Genomic DNA, 16,329 nt, shown 5'->3' with positions numbered 1-16,329 from the left:
GGATGGAGGGAGGTGTGGATGGAGGGAGGTGTGGATGGAGGGAGGGTGTGGATGGAGGCAGGGTGTGGATGGAGGGAGGGTGTGGATGGAGGGAGGGTGTGGATGGAGGGAGGGTGTGGATGGAGGGAGGGTGTGGATGGAGGGAGGGTGTGGATGGAGGGAGGGTGAGGATGGAGGGAGGTGTGGATGGAGGGAGGTGAGGATGGAGGGAGGTGAGGATGGAGGGAGGGTGTGGATTGAGGGAGGTGTGGATGGAGGGAGGTGAGGATGGAGGGAGGGTGTGTACAGTACATACAGTCTGATACAGAAGCAGAGGCTCCGTCACTGAGTGCATGAAACTAACAGCAGGACCTGGAGCAGCAAAAAACAGATTTTATTTAACAGTCAAAGATGATGTTTCTCGACACTGAATCTGGAGACTGGCTCGTGTTTACATTGTGGCAGTGGTGGGGGTTCAGGGGGCGAGGAGTTCAGGGGGCGAGGAGTTCAGGGGGCGAGGAGTTCAGGGGGCGACGAGCTCAGGGGGCGACGAGCTCAGGGGGCGACGAGCTCAGGGGGCGACGAGTTCAGGGGGCGAGGAGTTCAGGGGGCGAGGAGTTCAGGGGGCGAGGAGTTCTGGGGCGCGGAGTTCTGGGGCGAGGGGTTCGTGTAGGGAGGGGGCTGCAGGGGGTGGGCTGCGGGGATTTGGAGGTCAGGGGAGGCAGGGGATGCGGGTCGAGGGTGCGGGATAGACAAACATCAGTGTGTTACAGTCCAGGTACAAACAATCCATATGGTCAGAGCAAAGCGTGGTCCCACCCTCGTCAATGACTGGCCAGCCTTGCTCCCAGATCCTTCTCCACCACACTGTCTTTGCCGTGCCGATTAATACAATCTTTGGTGGTTTCCAGCACCGTGAGCAGCCTGCGGTTGAGAGCGAAGAGGTGGGGCTCAGTGAGGATGGGGTTCAGTGTGTCACTCAGTAGCAACTCACGCATGACGTCACTGAGCTTGTAGCTGTCGGTGGCCAGAAGCTGCAGGCGGAGGAAAGTCCCGCTCCGTATCCTGTGCACAATATCAGCAAACACACATCAAATAGCAACGCAGCATCACCACAAAATCCCGAGAAATATTACAGCAACAACCTCTGCCTCAGCCTTGGCCCACCCGGCCTGTGTTTCAGGCTGGGGAGTCACAGGACAGAAGAACATCAGAATTAGGAACAGGAGTAGGCCATACGGCCCCTCGAGCCTGCTCCGCCATTCAATAAGATCACGGCTGATCATCGACCTCAACGCCACTCTCCCGCCCGATCCCCATATCCCTTCGTACCTTTAATATTCAAAAATCAATCGCTCTCAGTCTTGAATATACTCAACGACTGAGCCTCCACAACCCTCTGGGGTAGAGAATTCTGAAGATTCACAGTGACTGGGGTCGGGGGGTGGGTGGTCGCAGGACATTGACTGAGGGGGGAGTCACAGGGCACTGACCATGGGGGGGTCACAGGACACCGACCGTGGGGGGGTCACAGGGCACCGACCGTGGGGGCTCACAGGGCATTGACCATGTGGGTCAAAGGTCATTGACTGTGGGGTGTCACACAGCACTGACCGTGGGGGGGTCACAGGGCACCGGCCGTGGGGTCACAGGGCACTGGCCGTGGGGGGTTCACAGGGCACCAACCGTGGGGAGGTCACAGGGCACTGACCATGGGGGGGGGTCACAGGGCACTGACCGTGGGGTCACAGGGCACTGGCCATGGGGGGTTTACAGAGCACCGACCATGGGGAGGTCACAGCGCACTGACCGTGGGGGGGTCACAGGACATTGACCGCTGGGGGTCACAGAGCTCTGACCGTGGGGGGGGGTCACAGGGCACCGACCATGGGGGATCACAGAGCACTGACCATGGGGGGGGTCACAGGGCACTGACTGTGGGAGGTCACAGGGCACCGACCGTGGGGGGTCACAGGCCACTGACTGTCAGGGGTCACAGGGCACTGACCGTGGGGGGGTCACATGGCACTGACTGTGGGGGGTCAAAGGGCATTGACTATGGGGGGGTTCACAAGGCATTGACCGTGGGGAGGTCACAGGGCATTGACCATGGGGGTGGTCACAGGACATTGACCGTTGGGAGAGGTCACAGGGCATTGACCATTGGGGTCACAGGGCACTGATTGTAGGGGGTTACAGGTCATTGATCATGGGGGGGTCACAGGGCATTGACCGTGGGGAGGTCACAGGGCACTGACTGTGGGGGGTCAAAGGGCACTGACTGTGGGGTTCACAGGGCAGCAACCATGGGGTGGTCACAGGGCACTGACCGTGGGGGAAATCACAGGTCATTGACCGTTGGGAGGGGTCACAGGGCACTGAACATGGGGAGGTCACAGGGCATTGACCATGGGGAGGTCAAAAGGCATTGACCATTGTGGGGGGCGGTCACAGGGCATTGACCATTAGGAAGAGTCACAGGGCATTGACCATTGGGGGTCACAGGGCACTGAATGTGGGGGAGGGGTCACAGGGCTCTGACTGGGGGGGGCACAGGGCATAAACTGTTGGGGGTCACAGGGCACTGAATGTGGGGGGGTCACAGGGCATTAACTGTGGGTGTCATAGGACACTTACCATAGGGGGTCATAGAGCACTGACTGTGGGGGGGTCACATGGCATTGACTGTGGGGGTCACAGGGCATTGACCGCTGGGAGGGTCGCAGGATATTGACCGTTGGGGGGTCACAGGGCATTGACCATTGGGGGGTCACAGGGCATTGACTGTGGGGGTCACAGGGCACTGACCGTTGGGTGTCACAGGGCTGTGACCGTGTGGGGATCACTGGGCACTGACTGTGGGGGGTCACAGGGCATTGACTATGGGGGGTGACAGGGCATTGACTATGGGGGTTATAGGGCATTGACCAGAGGGTTACAGGGCATTGACCATTCGGAGGGTCACTGGGCAATGACAGCGGGGGGTCACAGGGCACTTACCGTGAGGGGTCACAGGGCACTGACCGTTGGGAGGGGTCACAGGGCACTAAACATGGGGAGGTCACAGGACATTGATCGTGTGGAGGAGTCACAGGGCATTGACCATTGGGGTCACAGGGCACTGACTGTAGGGGGTTAAGGGCATTGATCATGGGGGGTCACAGGGCATTGACCATGGGGGTGGTCACAGGACATTGACCGTTGGGAGGGGTCACAGGACACTAAACATGGGGAGGTCACAGGACATTGATCGTGTGGAGGAGTCACAGGGCATTGACCATTGGGGTCACAGGGCACTGACTGTAGGGGGTTACAGGTCATTGATCATGGGGGGTTACAGGGCATTGACCGTGGGGATGTCACAGGGTATTGACCCTGGGGGGTCACAGGGCACTGACTGTGGGGGGGCAAAGGGCGCCAAACATGAGGAGGTCACAGGGCACTGACCGTGGGGGGATCACAGGACATAGACCATTGGGAGGGGTCACAGGGCACTGAACATGGGGAGGTCACAGGGCATTGACCATGGGGAGGTCACAAGGCATTGACCGTTGTGGGGGACGGTCACAGGGCATTGACCATTAGGAAGGGTCACAGGGCATTGACCATTGGGGGTCACAGGGCACTGAATGTGGGGGGGGTCACAAGGCTCTGATTGTGGGGGGGCACAGGGCATAAACTGTTGGGGGTCACAGGGCACTGAATGTGGGGGGGGGGGTCACAGGACATTAAATGTGGGTGTCATAGGGCACTTACCGTGGGGGGTCACATAGCATTGACTGTGGGGGGTCACAGGGCACTAACCATTGGGAGGGGTCACAGGGCATTGACCGTTGGGGGTCACAGGGCTTTGACTGTCGGGGTCATAGAGCACTGACCGCGGGGGGTCACAGAGCACTGACCGCGGGGGGTCACATGGCATTGACTGTGGGGGTCACAGGGCATTGACCGCTGGGAGGGTCATAGGGCATTGACCGTGTGGGGGTCACAGGGCGTTGACTGTTGGGAGGGGTGACAGGGCATTGACAATTGGGAGGGGTCACAGGGCATTGACCATTGGGGGTCACTGGGCACTGACTGTGGGGTTCACAGGACAATAGCTGTGGGGGTCACAGGGCAATGACTGTGGGGGGGTCACAGGACATTGACCGTGGTGGGGGTCACAGGACATTGACCGTGGTGGGGGTCACAGGAGATTGACCGTGAGGGTCACAGGGCACTGACTCGGGGGGTCACAGGGCACTGACCGAAGGGAGGGTCACAGGGCAGTGACCGTGTGGGGGTCACATGACAGTGACCTTGTGGGGGTCACAGGGCATTGACCTTGTGGGGGTCACAGGGCATTGACCGTTGGGAGGGGTCACAGGGCATTGACTGTTGGGGGGTCACAGGGCATTGAATGTGGGGTCATAGGGCACTGACCATTGGGAGGGGTCACAGGCCGCTGACCATTGTGAGTGTCACAGGGCATTGACTGTTGGAGGTCTCAGGGCAGTGACCGTTGGGAGGGGTCACAGGGTATTGACTGTGTGAGGGTCACTGGGCTTTGACCATGGGGGTCACAGGGCATTGACTGTGGAGGTTATAGGGCATTGACCATTGGGAGGGTCACAGGGCATTGACTGTGTGGCGGTCACTGGGCACTGACAGTGGGGCTTCACTGGGCACTGACTGTGGGGGTCACTGGGCTTTGACCGTTGGGGTGACAGGGTATTGACTATGGGGGTTATAGGCACTGACCATTGGGAGGGTCACAGGGCAGTGACCATTGGGGGTCACAGGGCAGTGACCATTGGGGGTCACAGGGCAGTGACCATTGGGGTCACAGGGCAGTGACCATTGGGGGTCACAGGGCAGTGACCATTGGGGGTCACAGGGCACTGACTGTGGGGGTAACAGGTCATTAACCATGGGGGTGACAGGGCATTGACTCTGGGGGATATAGGACATTGACCATTGGGAGGGTCACTGGGCATTGACCGTGTGGCATTCACTGGGCACTGACAGTAGGGGTCATAGAAGACTGACAATGCGGGGTCACATGGCATTGACTGTGGGGGTCACAGGGCACTGACCGTTGGGAGGTTCACAAGGCATTGACCATGGGAGGGTCACAGGGCATTGACCGTTGGGGGTCACAGGACAGAGCCCGTGTGGGGGTCACAGGGCATTGACTGTGGGGTCATAGAGCACTGACCATAGGGGGTCACATGGCATTGACTGTTGGGGTCACAGGGCACTGACCGTTGGGAGTGTCACAGGGCATTGACCATGGGGTTTATAGGGCATTGACCATGGGGGTCACAGGGCACTGACGGTGGGGGGTCACAGAGCACTGACTGTGGGGGTGGGTCACAGGGCATTGACTGTGCCTGTGGTCACAGTTTACTGACTGTGGTAGGTCACCTGGATATTGACCGTGGGGGGGTCACATGGCATTGACTGAGGGGGTGGGTCACAGGGCAATGACTGTGGGGGGTCACAGGGCATTGAACATGGGAGTTCACAAGGCATTGACCATGGGGGGTCACAGGGCACTGACTGTGGAGGTCATAGGGCAATGAATGTGGGGGGTCACAGGGCACTGACCGCTGCGAGTTCACAGGGCGTTGACCATTGGGGGTCACAGGACAGTGACCGTGTGGGTGTCACAGGACAGTGACCGTGTGGGGGTCACAGGGCATTGACCGTTGGGAGGGGTCACAGGGCATTGACCGTTGGGGGTTCACAGGGCATTGACTGTGGGGTCATAGAGCACTGACCATAGGGGGTCACATGGCATTGACTGTGGGGATCACAGGGCACTTACTGTGGGAGTCATAGGGCAATGACTGTGGGGGGTCACAGGGCACAGACCGTGGGGAGGTCACAGGGCATTGACCGTTGGGACTGGTCACAGGGCTTTGACCATGGGGGTCACAGGGCACTGACTGTGGGGAGGGTCACAGGGCACTGACCGTTGGGAGGGGTCACAGGGCATTGACCGCTGGGAGGGTCACATGGCATTGACTGTTGGGTCATAGAGCACTGACCATAGGGGGTCACATGGCATTGACTGTGGGGGTCACAGGGCACTGACCGTTGGGAGTGGTCACAGTTTACTGACTGTGGTAGGTCACCTGGACATTGGCCGTGGGGAGGTCACATGGAATTGACTGTGGGGGTGGGTCACCGGGCACTCTGTGGGGGGTCACAGGGCATTGATCGTGGGGGGTCACAGGGCATTGATCATGGGGTGTCACAGGGCATTGACTGTGGGGGTTATGGGGCATTGACCATTGGGAGGGTCACAGGGCATTGACTGTGTGGCGGTCACTGGGCACTGACAGTGGGGGTTCACTGGGCACTGACAGTGGGGGTTCACTGGGCACTGACAGTGGGGGGTCACTGGGCTTTGACCATTGGGGTGACAGGACATTGACTATGGGGGTTATAGGCACTGACCATTGGGAGGGTCACAGGGCAGTGACCGTGTGGGGATCACTGGGCACTGACTGTGGGGGTAACAAGTTATTAACCATGGGGGTGACAGGGCATTGACTCTGGGGGATATAGGACATTGACCATTGGGAGGGGTCACAGGGCAGTGAACGTGTGGTGTCACTGGGCTTTGACCATGGGGGTCACAGGGCATTGACCGTGGGGGTCACAGGACACTGACCGTGGGGGATCACAGGACATTGACTCGCGGGGGGTGTCTCAGCACATTGACTGGGGGGGCGGACACAGGACACTGACAATGGGGGGTTCACAGGGCACTGACCGTGGGGGTCACAGGGCACTGACCATGGGGGGTCACAGGTCATTGACCTTCGGGATGGGTCACAGGGCATTGACCGTTGGGAAGGGTCACAGGGCATTGACCGTCCGGGGTCACAGAGCACTGAATGTGGGGGGGTCATAGAACACTGACAATGCGGGGTCACATGGCATTAACTGTGGGGGTCACAGGGCACTGACCGTTGGGAGGTTCACAGGGCATTGACCGTGGGAGGGTCACAGGGCATTGACCGTTGGGGATCACAGGACAGTGACCGTGTGGGGGTCACAGGGCATTGACCGTTGGGAGTGTCACAGGGCATTGACTGTTGGGGGTCACAGGGCTTTGACCATGGGGGTCAGAGGGCACTGACTGTGGGGGTCATAGAGCACCGACCGTGGGTGATCACATGGCATTGTCCGCTGAGGGTCACAGGACAGTGACCATATGGGGGTCACATGGCATTGACCGTTGCGAGGGGTCACAGGGCACTGACCGTTGGGAGTGTCACAGGGCACTGACTGTGGGGTTGGGTCACATGGCATTGACCGTGGGTGTGGTCACAGTTTACTGACTGTGGTAGGTCACCTGGACATTGACCGTGGGGAGGTCATATGGCATTGACTGTGGGGGTGGGTCACAGGGCACTGACTGTGGGGGGTGACAGGTCATTGACCGTGGGGGGTCACAGGGCATTGACCGTGGGGGTTCACAAGGCATTGACCGTGGGGGATCACAGGGCACTGACTGTGGGGGTTACAGGACAGTGGCCGTGTGAGGGTCACAGGACATTGACCATTGGGAGGGGTCACAGGGCATTGACCGTTGGGGCGTCACAGGGCATTGACTGTGGGGTCATAGGGCACTGACCATAGGGGGTCACATGGCATTGACTGTGGGGGGTCACAGGGCAATGACCATTGGGAGGGGTCACAGGCCACTGACCATTGGGAGTGTCACAGGGTATTGACCATGGGAGTCACAGGGCAGTGACCATTGGGAGGGGTCACAGGGCAGTGACCATTGGGAGGGGTCACAGGGTATTGACCGTGTGGTGGTCAAGGGCACTGACTGTGGGTGGTCACATGGCATTGACTGTGGGGGGTCACAGGGCAATGACCATTGGGAGGGGTCACAGGCCACTGACCATTGGGAGTGTCACAGGGTATTGACCATGGGGGTCACAGGGCAGTGACCATTGGGAGGGGTCAAAGGGCATTGACCGTTGGGGGACATAGGGCATTGACCGTTGGTGGGGGTCACAGGGCATTGACCGTGGGGAGGTCACAGGGCATTGACCATGGGGAGGTCACAGGGCATTGACCGTTGGGGGTCACAGGGCATTGACCGTTGGGTCACAGGGCATTGACCGTGGGGGTCACAGGTCACTGACCATGGGGGGGTCACAGGACATTGACCGTGGGGGGATTACAGGACATTGACCATGGGGGGGTGTCTCAGCACATTGACTGCAGGTGGGGGTCACAGGGCATTGACCGTGAGGGTCACAGGTCACTGACCTTTGGGAGAGGTCACAGGGCATTGACTGTTGGGAAGGGTCACAGGCCATTGACCATTGGTGGTCACAGGGCACTGACTTTGATGGGGTCACAGGGCATTGACCGTTGGGGGTCACAGGGCACTGAATGTGGGGGGTCACAGGGCATTAACTGTAGGGGTCATAGAACACTGACAATGGGGGGTCACATGGCATTGACTGTGGGGGTCACAGAGCACAGACCGTTGGGAGTGTCACAGGACAGTTGGGACCAGCGGGAGCAGTGAGTCGGAGCCCGGTATAAAAACCGGAGAGCAGCGAGGCCCGAGACCAGTCAGGACCAGCGGGAGCAGTGAGTCGGAGCCCGGTATAAAAACCGGAGAGCAGCGAGGCCCGAGACCAGTTGGGACCAGCGGGAGCAGTGAGTCGGAGCCCGGTATAAAAACCGGAGAGCAGCGAGGCCCGAGACCAGTTGGGACCAGCGGGAGCAGTGAGTCGGAGCCCGGTATAAAAACCGGAGAGCAGCGAGGCCCGAGACCAGTTGGGACCAGCGGGAGCAGTGAGTCGGAGCCCGGTATAAAAACCGGAGAGCAGCGAGGCCCGAGACCAGTTGGGACCAGCGGGAGCAGTGAGTCGGAGCCCGGTATAAAAACCGGAGAGCAGCGCGGCCCGAGACCAGTTGGGACCAGCGGGAGCAGTGAGTCGGAGCCCGGTATAAAAACCGGAGAGCAGCGAGGCCCGAGACCAGTCGGGACCAGCGGGAGCAGTGAGTCGGAGCCCGGTATAAAAACCGGAGAGCAGCGAGGCCCGAGACCAGTCGGGACCAGCGGGAGCAGTGAGTCGGAGCCCGGTATAAAAACCGACACGAAGACCAAGGCCCGACCAACTCAGCAGCGGGGAGAGAGGTAAAAAGTAATCAGAGTGTGACGTCACCAGGGAGCAGGTAAGTGATTGGTTGGTGAGTATTTCTCTCTTTTCAATACAAGCTTGACTTCTGTGGTGTTAAATTTCTAGGGTCTCTGGTGTAGTGGGGACAGTTGGTAAATAAAGCGCCCTAGAGTATACCTGTAACTGGGGTATTGAATAAATTTTTTAATTAATTAAAGGAGTAAGTCATGGCAGGAGAGTTCAGACCCGTGTTCTGCTCCTCTTGCTCCATGTGGGAAGTCAGGGACGCTGCCAGTGTCCCTGATGACCATGTGTGCGGGAAATGCATCCAGCTGCAGCTACTTGTAGACCGCATTGCGGCGCTCGAGCTGCGGGTGGATGAATTTTGGAGCATGCACGATGCTGAGAGGGTCGTGGATAGCACGTTTAGCGAGTTGTTCACGCCTCAGGGTAGGGCTGCACAGGGGGTGACCATCAGGCGGAGCAACAGAGGCAGGCAGGAAGTGCAGGGAACCCCTGCGGACATCCCCCTCTCAAACAGGTATACCAAGTTGGATACTGTTGAGGGGGATGACTCACCAGGGGAAGGCAGCAGCGGCCAGCTTCCTGGCACCAGGGACGCTTCTGCTGCTCAGGAAGGGAGGAAAAAGAGTGGGAGAGCAATAGTGGTAGGGGATTCTATCGTAAGGGGAACAGATAGGCGTTTCTGTGGCCGCAAACGTGACTCCAGGATGGTTTGTTGCCTCCCTGGGGCCAGGGTCTGGGATGTCACTGAGCGGCTACAGGGCATTCTTAAGGGGGAGGGTGAGCAGGCAGAGGTCGTGGTCCACATTGGGACCAACGACATAGGAAGGAAGGGGGATGAGGTCCTGCATCAAGAATTTAGGGAGCTAGGTAACAGATTAAAGAGCAGGACCTCGAAGGTTGTAATCTCTGGATTACTCCCAGTGCCACGTGCTAGTAAGTATAGGAATGGGAGGATAGAGCAGATGAATGCGTGGCTAAAGAGTTGGTGTAGGGGGGAGGGTTTTACTTTCCTGGATCACTGGGCCTGCTTTTGGGAAAGGTGGGACTTGTACAAGTCGGACGGGTTGCACCTGAACCAGAGCGGGACAAATATCCTTGCGGGGAGGTTTGCTAGCACTGTTGGGGGGGGTTTAAATTAACTTGGCAGGGGGATGGGATACAGAGGGGAGCTGAAATAGGGGGTGATGTGCTGCCAATTATAGAGAAAAAAACAAGTCAGCTTGGTAGACAGGGCAAATATATAAGGGCAAGGCTGGATGGCATCTATTTTAATGCAAGGAGTCTTGCAAATAAGGTGGATGAACTGAAGGTGTTGATAAACACATGGGAGTATGATATTGTTGCTATCACGGAGACATGGTTGAGGGAGGGGCAAGACTGGCAGCTCAATATTCTGGGGTACAGAATCTTCAGGCGAGACAGAGGGGGAGGTATAAGAGGAGGGGGTGTCGCAATATTAATTAAGGAGTCAATTACTGCAGTAAGGAGGGATGATATATTAGCAGGTTCCTCTAATGAGGCCATATGGGTGGAGCTTAAAAACAAAAAGGGGGCAAGCACTTTGCTGGGAGTGTACTATAGGCCTCCAAACAGTCAGGGGGAGATAGAGGAACAGATATGTAGGCAAATCTCAGAGAAATGTGCAAATAATAGGGTAATAATAATGGGGGATTTCAACTTCCCCAATATTAACTGGGATAGTCAGAGTGTGAAAGGCTCAGAGGGTGTAGAATTCTTAAAGTGCATCCAGGAGAGCTTTTTGAGCCAGCATGTAGAAAGTCCTACAAGAGAGGGGGCGGTACTGGACCTAATTCTAGGGAATGTGGCCGGCCAAGTGGAAAAAGTGCTAGTAGGTGAGCACTTTGGTGATAGTGACCATAATATGGTAAGATTTAAGGTAGTCATGGAAAAGGACAGGGATGGGCCGGAAATAAAGGTTCTAAATTGGGGGAAGGCCGATTTTAATAGGATAAGGCAGGATCTGGCCAAAATGGACTGGGATCAGCTACTTGTAGGAAAATCCGCATCGGAGCAATGGGAGGCTTTCAGAAGGGAGATTGAGATCATACAATGGCAACATGTTCCCGTAAAGGTCAAGGGTGGTTCCAAAAACCACAGGGAACCTTGGATGTCAGGGGATATACGAGAATGGATTAGGAAAAAAAGGAGGGCTTTTGGTAGATACAAAAGGCTAAAGACGGAGGTAGCCCTAGAGGAGTACAAAAAGTGCAGGGGGATACTTAAAAAAGAAATTAGGAGATCAAGGAGGGGCCATGAAATAACACTGGCGAGCAAAATAAAGGAAAATCCGAAGATGCTTTATAAGTATATTAAGGGTAAGAGGATAACTAGGGAAAAAATAGGGCCCATTAGGGATAAAAGTGGCAATCTGTGTGTGGAGCCGGAAGATGTAGGAGGGGTTCGAAATGAATTTTTTGCATCTGTTTTCACTATGGAGAAGGACGATGTAGACATAGAAATAGGGCGGGGGGACTGTGATATGCTCGAACATATTAACATCGAGAGGGAGGAGGTATTGGCGGTTTTAGCTGGCCTAAAAATGGATAAATCCCCAGGCCCGGATGAAATGTATCCCAGGCTGCTGTGTGAGGCAAAGGAAGAGATTGCGGGGGCTCTAACACATATATTCAGGACCTCTCTGGCCACAGGGGATGTGCCAGAGGACTGGAGAACCGCTAATGTAGTACCATTATTCAAGAAGGGTAGTAGGGAAAAACCGGGGAACTACAGGCCAGTGAGCCTAACATCAGTGGTAGGAAAATTATTGGAAAAAATTCTGAGGGACAAAATTTGTCTCCACTTGGAGAGGCAAGGATTAATCAGGGATAGTCAACATGGCTTTGTCAAGGGAAGATCATGTCTGACTAATTTGGTTGAATTTTTTGAGGGGGTGACTAGGTGTGTGGATGAGGGTAACGCAGTGGATGTGGTATACATGGATTTCAGTAAGGCCTTCGATAAAGTCCCGCACAGGAGACTGGTCAAGAAGGTAAGAGCCCATGGAATCCAGGGTGCCTTGGCACATTGGATACAAAACTGGCTTAGTGGCAGAAGGCAGAGGGTGATGGTCGAAGGTTGTTTTTGTGACTGGAAGCCTGTGGCCAGTGGGGTACCACAGGGATCGGTGCTGGGTCCCTTGCTGTTTGTGGTCTATATTAATGACTTGGATATGAATGTAAAAGGTATGATCAGTAAGTTCGCGGATGATACAAAAATTGGTAGGGTGGTAAATAGCGAGGAGGGTAGCCTCAGTCTGCAGGACGATATAGATGGGTTGGTCAGATGGGCGGAACAGTGACAAATGGAATTTAACCCGGAAAAGTGTGAGGTGATGCACTTTGGGGGGGCTAACAAGGCAAGGGAATACACAATGAATGGAAAGACCCTAGGCAAGACGGAGGGTCAGAGGGATCTGGGTGTGCAAGTACACAGATCCCTGAAGGCGGCGGAACAGGTGGATAAGGTGGTAAAAAAGGCATATGGGATACTTGCCTTCATTAGCCGAGGCATTGAATATAAGAGCAAGGAGGTTATGATGGAGCTGTATAAAACACTGGTTAGGCCACAGCTGGAATACTGTGTGCAGTTCTGGTCGCCACACTACAGGAAGGATGTGATCGCGTTAGAGAGGGTGCAGAGGAGGTTCACCAGGATGTTACCAGAGCTGGAGCGCTTCAGCTATGAAGAGAGACTGGGCAGATTGGGTTTGTTTTCCTTGGAGCAGAGGAGGCTGAGGGGGGACATGATTGAGGTGTACAAAATTATGAGGGGCATAGATAGGATGGATGCTGAGGAGCTTTTTCCCTTAGTAGAGGGGTCAATAACTAGGGGGCATAGATTCAAGGTAAAGGGCGGGAGGTTTAGAGGGGATTTGAGAAAGAACTTTTTCACCCAGAGGGTGGTTGGAGTCTGGAACTCACTGCCTGAAAGGGTTGTGGAGGCAGGAACCCTCACAACATTCAAGAAGCATTTGGATGAGCACTTGAAATGCCATAGCATACAAGGCTACGGACCAAATGCTGGAATATGGGATTAGATTAGACAGGGCTTGATGGCCGGCGCGGACACGATGGGCCGAAGGGCCTCTATCCGTGCTGTATAACTCTATGACTCTATGACAGTGACCGCTGGGAGGGTCACAGGGCAGTGACTGCTGGGAGGGTCACAGGGCATTGACCGCTGGGGGTCACAGTACAGTGACCGTGTGAGGGTCACAGGGCATTGACCATTGGGAGGGGTCACAGGGCTTTGAATTTGGAGGTCACAGGGCACTGACTGTGGGGGTCACAGGGCACTGACCATTGGGAGGGGTCACAGGGCATTGACCGCTGGGAGGGTCACATGGCATTGACTGCTGGGGGTCACAGGACAGTGACCATGTGGGGGTCACAGGGCACTGACCATTGGGAGGGGTCACAGGGCACTGATCATTGGGAGTGTCACAGGGCATTGACCGTTGGGGGTCACAGGGCTTTGACCATGGGGCTCACAGAGCACCGAACGTGGGGGATCACATGGCATTGACTGTGGGGGTCACAGGGCACTGACTGTTGGGAGGCGTCACAGGGCATTGACTATTGGGGGGGTCACAGGGCATTGACTGTGGGGGGTCACGGCACTGACTGTGGGGGGTCACAGGGCACTGACTGTGGGGGGGGTCACAGGGCATTGATCGTGGGGGGTCACAGGGCACTGACCGTGGGGGGTCACAGGGCACTGACCGTGGGGGTCACAGGGCACTGACCGTGGGGGTCACAGGGCACTGACCGTGGGGGTCACAGGGCACTGACCGTGGGGGTCACAGGGCACTGGCCGTGGGGGTCACAGGGCACTGGCCGTGGGGGTCACAGGGCACTGGCCGTGGGGGTCACAGGGCACTGACCGTGGGGGTCACAGGGCACTGACCGTGGGGGTCACAGGGCACTGACCGTGGGGGTCACAGGGCACTGACCGTGGGGGTCACAGGGCACTGACCGTGGGGGTCACAGGGCACTGACCGTGGGGGTCACAGGGCACTGACCGTGGGGGTCACAGGGCACTGACCGTGGGGGTCACAGGGCACTGACTGTGGGGGTCACAGGGCACTGACTGTGGGGGTCACAGAGCACCGACCTTGGGGGATCACATGGCATTGACTGTGGGGGTCACAGGGCACTGACCATTGGGAGGGGTTCACAGGGCATTGACCGCTGGGTGGGTCACAGGGCATTGACCGCTGGGAGGGTCACAGGGCATTGACCATTGGGAGGGGACACAGGGCATTGACTGTGGGGTCAAGGAGCACTGACCATAGGGGGTCACAGGGCATTGACCATGTGGGGGTGACAGGGCATTGACCGTTGGGAGGGGTCACAGGGCATTGACCGTTGGGGGGGTCACAGGGCATTGACCGTTGGGGGGGTCACAGGGCATTGACTGTGGGGTCATAGAGCACTGACCAAAGGGGGTCACATGGCATTGACTGTGGGAGTCACAGGGCACTGACCGTTGGGAGGGGTCACAGGGCATTTACCATTGGGGGGTCACAGGGCACTGACTGTGGGGTCATAGAGCACTGACCATAGGGGTTCCCATGGCACTGACGGTGGGGGGGGTCACAGGGCACTGACTGTGGGGGGTCACAGTGCATTGATCGTGGGGGATCACAGGGCATTGATTGTGGGGGGTCACAGGGCATTGACCGTGGGGGGGGTCACAGGGCACTGACTGTGGGGGGTCACAGGGCTATGACTGTGGGGGTGTCAAGGGCTTTGACTGTGGGGGTGTCACAGGGCTTTGACTGTGGGGGTGTCACAGGGCTTTGACTGTGGGGGAGTCACTGGGCATTGAACGTGGCGGGTCACAGGGCATTGACTGTGAGGGGTCACAGGGCTTTGACTGTGGGGGGTCACAGGGCTTTGACTGTGGGGGGTCACAGGGCTTTGACTGCGGGGGGTCACAGGGCTTTGACTGTGGGGGTGTCACAGGGCTTTGACTGTGGGGGTGTCACAGGGCTTTGGCTGTGGGAGCGTCACTGGGCATTGACCGTGGGTGGTCACAGGGAATTGACCGTGGGGGCGGGTTACAGGGTATTGACCGAGGGGGGTCACAGGGCATTGACCATGGGTGGTCACAGGGCACAGACCAAGGGGGATCACAGGGCATTGACTGTGGGGATCACAGGGCACAGACCGTGGGGGGGGGGGGTCACAGGGCGTTGACTGTGGGGATGGTCTCAGTGCATGGACCGTGGGTGGGGTCACAGGGTACTGACCGTGGGTGGGGTTACAGGGTACTGACCGTGGTGGGTCAAATGGCCATTGACCGTGGTGGGTCACATGGGCATTGACTGTGGGGGTCACAGGGCATTGACATTTGGTGGGTCACTGGGCATTGACCATGTGGGTCAAAGGGCACTGACTGTGGGGGGTCACAGGGCATTGACCATGTGGGTCACAGGACACTGACTGTGGGGATCTCAGGGCACTGACTGTCGGGGGTCACAGGGCACAGACCATGGGGGTCACAGGGCATTGACCGTTGGTGGGGGTCACAGGACATTGACCGTTGGTGGGGGTGACAGTGCACTGACAGTGGGGAGGTCACAGTGCATTGACCGTTGGGGGGTCACAGGGCATTGACCGTGTGGGGTCACCGGGCATTGACCACGGGTGTCACAGGGCATTGACCGTGGGGGGTCACAGGGCATTGACCGTGGGGAGGTCACAGGGCATTGACCGTGGGGAGGTCACAGGGCATTGACCGTTGGGGGGGGCGGTGCAGTCACAGGGCATTGATCGTGGGGGGGTCACAGGCCATTGACCGTGGGGGGGGGCAGTCACAGGGCATTGATCGTGGGGGGGTCACAGGGCATTGACCGTGGGGGGTCACAGGGCATTGACCGCGGGGGGTCACAGGGCATTGACCGCGGGGGGTCACAGGGCATTGACCGCGGGGGGTCACAGGGCATTGACCGCGGGGGGTCACAGGGCATTGACCGGGGGGGTCACAGGGCATTGACCGGGGGGGTCACAGGGCATTGACCGCGGGGGGTCACAGGGCATTGACCGCAGGGGGGTCACAGGGCATTGACCGCGGGGGTCACAGGGCATTGACCGTGGGGAAGTCACAGGGCATTGACCATGTGGGTCGCAGGGCACTGTCTGTGGGGTGTCAC

At 57.6% G+C, this 16,329-nt stretch overlaps 1 protein-coding gene across 1 annotated transcript in view; it reads right to left on the bottom strand.

Annotated features, from left to right (window-relative positions):
• Nucleotides 1–356: 356 nt before the first annotated feature.
• LOC147098718 (extracellular serine/threonine protein kinase FAM20C-like) overlaps nucleotides 357–16,329 on the bottom strand; it is a 146,174-nt gene continuing 130,201 nt past the window's right edge. The window contains exon 10 of the mRNA XM_085969406.1: nucleotides 357–1,044. Coding sequence (XP_085825532.1) covers nucleotides 804–1,044 — 241 coding nt within the window. The 3' untranslated portion in view covers nucleotides 357–803. The remainder of the gene's footprint in view (nucleotides 1,045–16,329) is intronic.

Source organism: Somniosus microcephalus, chromosome 28 (assembly GCF_052327205.1).
Source record: "Somniosus microcephalus isolate GS21.2 chromosome 28, FLI_Smic_1.0, whole genome shotgun sequence".
NCBI lineage: Eukaryota > Metazoa > Chordata > Chondrichthyes > Squaliformes > Somniosidae > Somniosus > Somniosus microcephalus.
Note: the sequence above shows the minus strand (reverse complement) of the source record. Positions and strands in the feature narration are given on the sequence as shown.